Here is a 9900-nt window from a genome sequence, read left to right as displayed (position 1 = left end):
TTTAGGACAGGTTTATCTTCCCTGCTTCACAGCTGTGTGCATTCTCCTGTGTTTGTCTCTAGTAACTGATGCCCTACAGCTGTGCGAGCAGCTGTAAGAACGTTCTGGCCTCTGACATGCAGGAGATTGTGGAGAAGTTTGGAGCAGGGGAAGGGATGCAATTGGTGACTACCTGTGATCTGATTAAAGGCAAGGGGCAGCAACAGCAGCACGGAGGTTCCTTGTGATGAAGAACTTGTATGTACCCGTGTGATTCTGTGGCACCTCATGTGGTTTGTTCATGGCCAGGGGCCATAGATGTCACAGCACTAATAACCATATCTGCAGCAGGGCTGAAATATGGGAGAGCTCTGGCTGGACATCTGCTTTACTGTAGAGCTGCTGCTTCTCCTGCTTCTGCTGTTCCTCATGTACCCACAGAGCTGTGAGTGCCTAGTGATACCTGTGAAGTGTTGAGAGAAGGTGAGGTCTGGCTGGGCTGTGAACTGAGCAGGCTGCAAAGTGATGCTGTACATAGTAGGTGTTATATAAGAATGAAGATTAGGAGAATATGGAGATTTGGCTTCTTGAGTGAAGTGTTGTGGTCCCTGGGAGAAAACTGGCCCAAAAGGGGGAGAGTAGGCTGCCTGGGGAGAGGCCTGAGCTGTCTGACTGTGAAAGGATGCTGAAGAGGGCTGCACTGATGAAGCCGGAGCTAAGAGCTGTGCAGCTATCATGAAAAGCCCCTGGAGTGGGGGGGACACTACTGGATTCCACAAGCTGAACAAAGCTTTTGGATTCCTATGTGGAATCCAGTAGAAATACAAAGCTTTGATCCTTGGTATTCCATGAGTTCCATGTATTCCATTCTATTCCTCCCTCTGGCATGCAGAGGGAGGTAGGACAGGACTGGGACCAGCTCGGGTAGGGAGGAGTGCTCCATAAAGACTCTGTAGTACCCACTCAGTGCTTGCACTCTGCCTGTACTTTTGGGTTGCCTCCTGCCTGGTAGCTCATCCAAGAGAAGCCCTCCTTTCGTGCCTTCTCCTTAGCTGGTGGTGTGCGTCGGTGAGCAGCAAGTGACATCTAGTGTCGGCTCAGGTAGTGTAGCCATGGCTTTGGCTCTGTCACTTCCATCCGAGGTTCTGTGGCAGTTTTTGGTGCATGCAATGGGTGCAGCTGCAATGCCCTGCTCTGAGGGAGAAGGCAAGCTCCTTGCCCATCTTCTGTTGAGCTTGAGCCAGGTGCACCCATGGCCCCATGCAGGGTGGTTCTGTCACAGGTCCTTTCCTGCAGCGATGGCAAATGTTTTCCCTTTGAGGGAAGCTTCTCTCTGGGTGCTCGTAGGGGAGTAGTAAACTGGAAATGATGGAACCACTAGAGGGAGAGGTGGGTGTAGGGGTGATGCCAGGCCAAAACCAGGTATGCAGTGGTAGGAGGTGACCTGGCTTCCCACCTCATGGGTGTAGTCAATCCTTAGTTTCGCTTAGGCAAGTGGAGGCTGTGTGCCATATGTGTTGCCCACAGGAGGTCACTGGTGAGCAAGCTGAGCTGTTCCACTCCTGGGTCTGCCTGGTGAGGACTGGGGCTTCCTCCTTTGTCCTTGGAATGTGCACGGTGGCCTTTCCTCTACCTTTTTTCCCCATCCTGTCCTTTGGGCAGGAGCTGGACTTGGAGGCCGGGTCACTGCCAGTCTGGAGTGTGCAATGTTTTCATCTCCAGTGACTTCTTTATTTTTGCCATCCTTCAGGATGATCCAGAGGCACCAGCTGGTGCAGTCTGTGCTGCAGGAGCTACAGGAAGCCACCGAATGCTTTGGTCTGGAGGGCCTCACCAGTGCTGCACTGGAGGCAGAGAGGACCTTGTCATCCTTCTCCCTGCCTGGTTATTGTGGAAGTCAGTTCCAAGAGGAGCTGGAGGTTGACCGGGTAGCCAGGAGCCTCTATCCTGAGGATGCCCCAAGTAACATGCTGCCTCTTGTTTGCAAGGGTGAGGGAAACCGCCTCTTTGAGGCTGCTAGTGTGCTGCTCTGGGGCAATCCCAGCCTCAGCCTGGAGCTGCAGGTGCGAACTGTGGTGGAGATGCTGCTGCACAAACAATACTACTTGAATGGCATGATTGATTCCAAAGTCATGCTGCAGGCTGCCCGCTACTCCCTCTGCACTGAGGAGACCCCGGAGATGACCAGCCTCCCCATGGCTATCCTGGAAGCCATCTTTGATGCTGATATCAAAGCTACCTGTTTTCCTGGCACCTTTGCCAACATGTGGCATGTCTATGCTCTTGCCTCAGTACTGCAGTGTAACATCTACTCCATCTATCCCATGAGCAACTTGAAGATCCGACCCTATTTTAACCGGCTGATCCGGCCCAGGAAGTGTGGCCCACGAACCTCCACGCTACACATCATGTGGTCGGGGCAGCAGCTCTCCCGGCAGGTCTTCAAAGCGCAGTATTTTGTGGCTGTGGTTGGCCTGGAGGAGCTGGAACCCACAATACCTTCACCAGAGCCTCCTGTCCAGCCCATGAAGACCCTTGAGCTGCTGAACAGTGACCCCCAGCTGACCTACTCCAACCTGCGTGACCGCTACAGCATTACCAAGAGCACCTTCTACCGCTGGAAGCGCCAGTCTCGGGAGCACCGGCAGAAAGCGGCTGCCAGGTTTGCAGCTAAACACTTCCTCCAGTCCTGCTTTCAGGAGGGCAATGTAATCCCTCTCCAGCACTTCCGACAAATGTTTCCAGAAATCTCCCGATCCACGTACTATGCCTGGAAGCATGAGATGCAGAGCATGGTCAATGGTGATACCTCTGCTCTGTCTGAGGCCCACAGGTTGCAGGAACTTCACAGCGTTGTCCCAAAAAAGGCTGATGTGAATGAGCCAAGAAATCCACAGGGGAGCTTAAAATCCTCAAGTACTTCCCCAGATCCCATTCAAGCAGGAATCTTTATGCAAGGAGCCAAATCCTACCTGGAGAAATGCATTTCCATGAACACTCTGGTGCCTTACAGATGCTTCAAACGCAGCTTCCCAGGCATCTCCAGGTCCACTTACTATAACTGGCGAAGAAAAGCAATCAAGGAGAACCCCAACTTCAAACACCCCCAGGCACCCTTGGATAACCAGAAAACTCTAGCTATAGGAAAGCCATTCCTGCAGTTGAAGCCAAACAGTGTGCCTGTTAGGAAGAGACGGAATGGAGACCGGCCAGCATCCAGGAGTCTGCTGCAGCTCCATCCTTCTCTGTGCTGGAGAAAGCAGCTGCGAGACGTGGCCAGGAGGCAGGTCCAGCAATGGCAGCTGCCATTCTGCAAGTACCGCCTGCGCTATCCATCTCTCTCCTCCACAGCCTATTGGTTTTGGAAGGGCAGTGGCCAAACCATTTGGCAGCGTCGCCTGCCCTGGAGCAGCTCCAGCCTGCCATTGAACCGTATGTCTTCCCTGGCACCTCCAAGAGCAGAGCCAGGCCTCAAACCTCAGTGCCATGTGGAAGTAGCCACCAAGCACATAGATAAGCCGGTGCCTGCCGTGCCGTGCAACACCAGCATTTCGGGCTATGCCGTGTCGGAGAGAGCCAGCAGCCGGATGTTTGTGATGGATGTCATTGCCACTGCCCAGTTCAAGGCACAGGCCAAGCTGTTCCTGCAGCAGCGCTTTGAGTCGAAGACCTTCCCAACCTACAAGGAGTTCAGTGCCCGCTTCCCACTCACGGCCCGCTCCACCTATTACATGTGGAAGCGTGCCCTGCACGATGGGCTGACATTGGTGGATGCCTGAGCTGGCCACAGCTCCTCTGCTGGTGTGCCCTTTGGCTCTCTGGTGCAGTGCCCAGGTTGGGGCCTCGCTAATTTTTGTTCTGGTTTGGTTTTGTTTTGTTCCTAGTCTCTGGCTTTCTTTTTTGTTTGGTTCAATCAGGTATGGGAGCATCCTTATAGTGCCTATTACCAGAGGCTGGAGGAGTGGAAGGAAAAGGCATTGAGTATCCCAAGGGAGAGGGGCCAGGTAATTTTCCTTTCTTGGTGCTCAGAGGATGAGCAAGGGAAGTAATACTGTGCCAGTGTCATGGGATGCTGCTGGGCCTCATGAGATGGAGGATGTGAAAGTCTCTCTGCCCCAGGTGGTTGCTTGAATGAGTAATGTGGATGTTCAGGATGAGCATGGAGGTGCCTAGCATCTCATCAGTGAGCAGAGTAGTACTTGCTCAGCTGTAGGTGAGGAGAGGTTTGGGGAGTGCTCAGCTTTATGTAAGAAGCATCTTTGCGCTTTTCCCAGCTAAGGAGAATAAAAGCTTCACTTGGGATGAGTGAAGCTCTTGCTTTTAATACCTGCCTCTGGCTGCCCTGATCTTTCCTAGATGGAGCAGAGACTGGTAGATGAGGGGACTTGTTTGTGTCCTCACTGTAATCTGTATGCTGGGAATGCTAAGCTAGGAGTCAGTGTCTTCTGCAGGCTCTGCAGAAGCTGTCCCTGACCTTTCAGGTCTTGTAGCAATAACATTTCACACAAACCTTTATTCTCTCAGCTGGCAGCTACCCTACTTTTCTAGGGTCTCTCTTCCCTGAAGTCTAGGAGAATGTGGAGAGACTGCAACTTGTGTGCCCAGTGTCCCTGCATCCCCTGTGCTGTGCTGCAAGCAACATGGATGCGTATTTCTCACTTGTAAGAAACCAAAGCAATAAAGACTCTTCCGCTCCTAGTCCTGTGTGGTTTCTCACTCTCACTGCATGATTTCTGGGCAAGGCTTTTTTTCCCCCTCCCTCTGCTTTCTAGAACTGTTGAATGGGCAGGGACAGACTGTGCACACCTCAATCCCTGCTCCTGAGAAGGTCCTCTTCTGGTTCCTGGTGGGGAGTGTCCGCTGCTTGATGTCGCCTCTCTAGAGGCCTGGCTGGAGCTGTGCTTTCCCTGGTAAGAGCCTAAGGCTTGCTTTCCAGATCAGATGCAAGGCTGGAGATAAACCAATGTGCCCAGCCGTGTGTGACGGCAGGGATGCATGGACAATGTCTGAGATGTTGGTGGTCCTGCCCTGAAGTGGTGGTGGTGTACTGGGAGGCTGAAACCACCTGCTTGTACCTCTGCCCTGTGAGCATCAGTAGGGCTGAGGAGGTCTCTGCCTGACTCCAAAAACCCTCATCCCCTTAGTGTGTGAGTTCTCCTGTGCTGTCTGTCAGCATGGCTGTGCAGGACTAAGCTGTAGGATGTCTAGGGCTGGCTGGTACCATTGGCTGTCACCACTGCTGTGGTGACAACTGCAGTACCTGGTCTTGCTTCCCAGGAAGCTGTCAGAACTCAGAGCAACCTACAGATGTGTGGGGAGAGCTTCCCAAGCTCTGCATTTACAAGGTCAGCTCCTGAAGCTGCGTCAGCAGGACTGACTCTTGTCTTACTCTCAGGCCTTTGAGAGGGCATTAGGAGCTTTGGTGACCATGTTAAGGGGAGATGCCATAACACACGTGGTGTGTCTCCCAAATCCTTCCCCCTGCTCTGCCCCACCTCCTCCCAAAACTGCTCACAAATAACTTGTTTTTCCTTAAGGTGTCTGAAACCTGTCACTGGTTGCAGCTTGTTCCTGTTCCTGATGTAGTCTGGCTTCACTCCTTGTGAGCCTTTCAGGCAGAGGAGCCCTGTGCTAGAAAGTGTTGCTGAGCTTTCTTCTGCAGCAGCCTGGCAGGAGAAGGGGGTGCTCAGGCTTGTCCTGTGGTGGGGCAGCTGTGTTGAACCAGGACCTGGGGCATGTCTAAGAAACCTTTTAGCTCCTTGTCCTTGGTGATGGTGGGATCTCACCACTGCCCATCCAGTCCAGCATGTCCTCTGTGGTCCCAGAGGAGGGGTTCTGTGGCACTTGCTGTTTTGGGAAGGGAGGCACATAAGGAGCAGGGAGCTGCCAAGCAGTGCTGTGTGCTGCTGCAGAGAGCCCTGGGCTCTGTGTCAGGAAGTAATTGAAGTAATTAGCTGCCAGGGAGGACTCATCCATGAACTCCTCTAAGGGAGTGAGCTGGTAATTACTGCAGAAAGATTACCTATGTCTCCAAACTGCTGGAGGTTGGAGATAGCTGCTTTCAGCAGCAGTGGTGGTTGTGGCAGCAGCTGTGAAAATGGATGGAAGACCCCCCCAAAGTGTTCTCTGCCATGCCTGGGCCAAGGGAAGCAGCAGGAAGGGTGGGTTTTCTGATGGTGGCTGGTGCTAACATGGGGCCTATTTGGATGGCCATGAGCCTGGGGCAGCCTGTGCCTGACAGCAGGGCTGGGGCATCCGTCAGCATGGCACAGCACAAGGGGTGGTGGTCAGGTGCTGCTGGGGGCAGGTGGGCATCAGGAGAGCCTGGGGGAGCCTTTGTGGTGTGCCCAGTGCTCTGCAGAGTGAAGGAATGGCTTCTGCTTCATATCACCCAACTCTCCCTGAACTGGGAATGCTGCATGCATCACACCTGGCCAGTTGCAGGATGAACCTCCTCTGGGTACTGGGCTCCACTACCCTTTGCAAGACAATTTTTAGAAGCCCTGATGAAAAGATCTAGGTGTAATATTTTCCTTGCCCTTAGCTGGATGCCTGGGTGGGGCATGGTGAGGAGAATAATACTAATTTCCCTCCCTGTGCCTTGATGGCAGCAGGCCATGTTGGATCACTGCCAGCTGGCAGCACCTAAATGGTGAGTGCTTGTTCATTATTGATGTCATTTGTGGCTGAGCACAGTTTAAATGGGGGGAAATTGTAGCACTTGATTGGTAAATGTCATGCTGCTATCACACTGGGCTGGTGCTGGGAGGTGAGTTTGAGGCAGGCTCTGCTGCTCCACATCACAGTGCCAGGCACTGGGTGATGAATGCCCCTTTGCGCCTGGGCAGTGAGCTTTAGCTCAGGTGTCACCTGAACTCTTTCACAGACAGGTGCTTATAAATACTGACCCCAGAAAAGACGCAAATTAAAAGGTGTCTGAAAAGCAGAAGCTGGGGGGCTGTAAAAGCACATAGGGACCAGCCTTTAGCTTACCTGTAATTTAGGGCTCCCCTCTGCCCTGCCACCAAGGCATCTCATTTGCGTCCCTGGGAGGGGTGTTGAAGGTGGGCAGTGCAGTGCAGCAGAGCCTGCCCAGGTGCTGAGTAGTTGATTATGCCCAAGCAAAACTTTGGGACATTTAGCTGATATATGTTAGCTCAAGCATGGCTTTACCTCCAGATTTTGTACAGGCAGCTTGTTTGTTGGTGTGAAGAGCAATAGGGTTGGTCTTAAAAGCACATCAAGGTGGCAAAAGGGCTGCATTTCACAGGATAGCTCCTGTGCTTCCCTGGGATCATCAGAGTAGAGAAGTAGCAGCAGGAAGACAGAGAAGCCAGAGCAACCATTCAAAACTGCTCACGTGCTGACAAGCACAGCAGCAATTCATTATCAAGACTATCTGTATGGGGAGGGGAAAAAAATGAGAAGAAAAAAAGGGATCTTTTTATCAGTCCCCTGCATAATTCCCTCCATAGGTCTTGACTACAGGCAACTAGTGCTGCCAAGCCAATTCAGTTGTTCAAACAGAATCTTTTTCCTCCTGTGCCCCAGGGGTATTTGTGGGGAACCATTTGCCTCTGTCCCAGCAGGTTATGCCAGCCACTGTCACTGTTCCCTGTTCCTCTACCACCTGCTCTGCCTCCTTGCCATTAAAATTCATCTCATGTGCTGTGGCTGAAAATGTCTTCTGGAGTCCAGCTGTGGCCCATCACTGCCCTGCCATTATGCTTCATGAATATTTTTTTACTGAACCAATTACCCAAACATCAGATCTGCCTTTTGCATGTTAGAGCAATGGCTCAGGCCTTTCCCTGGTTGCTGCCAGCTGAGGACCTCCCTGCCTGCTGCAGCAATTCCTGCTGGCAACACCTCATTGCGTTTCCTGCGTTTCATCCCATATCTACCACTCCTGCCTTCAAGGTAGCCCCGTTTCTCTACTCTTCTTCTGCATTTCAAAACCCTCCTAATTTGTCTTCTTAGCAAATGACACTAAGGTATGTAGCAAATGACACTTTTTCCTATGCCAGCTTGCTATTGAAAATATGGAAGATCAGTCCTCATATAGATCCTCAAGGATCTTGCCCTCCAGCCCAACTGATCTTCTAAAATATCAACAGCCCATTAATACCTATCTTAGCTTTCTTGGACCAGCCCCCACCTGACAACTCTTGGTGTGGTTCCATCCCAGCAGTTTGGCCAAGTTCCAGATGCAGTGTTCCAGCCTTTCCTCTTCTAGAAAACAAGCTGATGTGTAAGGTTATTTTAGCACAGTCAATATCTGGAAAATACTGCAGTTTTGGAGAAAGTACTCAGGTATGAAAGCACTTTAGGAATCAAACTTTCCTTTTTCTAGCCTAATAGTGTCAAGAGTTTGGTGCCTATGCCTAGACTTTCCTATACTATTTTGAGGATGGCATTTCAGCAGATACTGCACTTATATTTTAATTTCATTTCTACTCCCCTGGCATCTTCCTTTACTGATCTCCCCATCCCTTTTCCATCACTTCAGTAACTGGAGTGCTGGGAAAGGTAGGAGAGCTGTGGCAGGATGGACACACACTCCTGCCAAACTCAGGTGCTTGAGAATAAAGTTATATCTTCAAGGCACTTCCATAACTGGGTGAGTCTGGGCAGGGAGCCTGCCTGGGTGGCTGGAAGGGCCCCTTGCCCACTGGGCTGTCCCTCAGCTCCCTGTGCCAGGAGCAGGCAGCACTCTGTCTGCACTCTGACCTCTGTGAGAAACTGGGATTGATCCTGCCTGACATTTTAGATTTATTTAAAAATTAAGTCAGCAAATACTGCAAGGATTAAAAACTGGTTAAGCATTGTGTCTCCAAAAGTAGATGGAGCAATTGCAGAGCAGGGGCATTTCTGCTGGGAAGCCTTCAGAGGATGGGACCAAGTTGCGCACAGCCCTGCAGCCAGAAAAGCTCCTGAGCAGAAATGGGCAGGAGTGGGGCAGGGTGGGGGGAGAAGAGAGGCTCTTCCACCACTGCCCCCATCTCATCCCCATCCCACTCTCTGTCATAGCTGGAGGGGCAGCACTAGCTTTTCTGCTCAGGGGAGATCCTGCTGATTTTGGGTAGGGAGACACAGGCTCTATCTGGCCCAGGAACTCCTAAGCTGGGTGCTTCTGACACCTGTTAGTCTTGAGTCTTCAAATCTTCTGAAGTACCATCAATGAGAATATTTAAATTGCATCTTCAACATACACCTGCTAAAGGGCATTTGTGGTCCATCTGCAAAGACCTTCCTTGCTTCTGAGATCCAGCCCAGACATCAACTAGAGCAAAACCAGGGTCAGCTCAGACGAGCAGCCCACCTGCAGACCTGGTCCCCAAATGTCCCTGTGCCTGGACACCACCAGGACATGGAGTGGAGCAGTGGAGAGGGGGCTGCATTGGGTACAGTCCCTTGGCACCACAAGGGATAGCTGAGCAGTGGAGGGTGGTGCCAACACCCTCCTGCATCACCCTCACTGACCAAGCCCCCCCAGAGACATCACAGCAAGCCCTGTCACTCACCAGTGACCATGGACACCATGCCTTGGCCTCAGCAAGGGGTCCCCACCTCGTGCTCTGTCTCCTCTTGACAGCACTTGTCCTCTTGCCCCATGGGGACAGCTTGACCCCAGCAGTGTGTTCTGGCATGTGTGGCTGCCAGAGTCAGTGCAAGAGTGAGCTGGTGCCTGCGTGTGTGGTGAGAACAGAGGTAATGAAGCTCCTGATTTCCCAGCAGCTGATGCCTGCCTGAGCAATAGCTCTTAATTGGCTTCTCTCTGCAAAAATCCTCTCTCACCAGCCTCAGGAGAGATGGCATTGCCACAGGCTGTGCCTCCCCATGTTCTCTCCACTGCAGGCTGGTTTTGGGAAGCAAGGAGGAAAAGATAAACTAGTGAAGAGATGCACTGCTACATGATTT

The 9900-nt window shown here is 51.9% G+C and overlaps 1 protein-coding gene across 1 annotated transcript; it reads left to right on the top strand.

The window, feature by feature from the left end:
- Positions 1 to 1730: 1730 nt before the first annotated feature.
- VRTN (vertebrae development associated) lies at positions 1731 to 3758 on the top strand. The gene has a single exon (XM_071428412.1). The coding sequence runs from the start codon at positions 1731 to 1733 to the stop codon at positions 3756 to 3758; it is 2028 nt and encodes a 675-aa protein (XP_071284513.1).
- The last annotated feature ends 6142 nt before the right edge of the window (positions 3759 to 9900 follow it).

This window comes from Agelaius tricolor, unplaced genomic scaffold (assembly GCF_023055355.1).
Source record: "Agelaius tricolor isolate 1412-34295 unplaced genomic scaffold, bAgeTri1.0.p SCAF_5, whole genome shotgun sequence".
Classification (NCBI taxonomy): domain Eukaryota; kingdom Metazoa; phylum Chordata; class Aves; order Passeriformes; family Icteridae; genus Agelaius; species Agelaius tricolor.
This window is presented reverse-complemented; position numbering and strand designations above follow the sequence as displayed.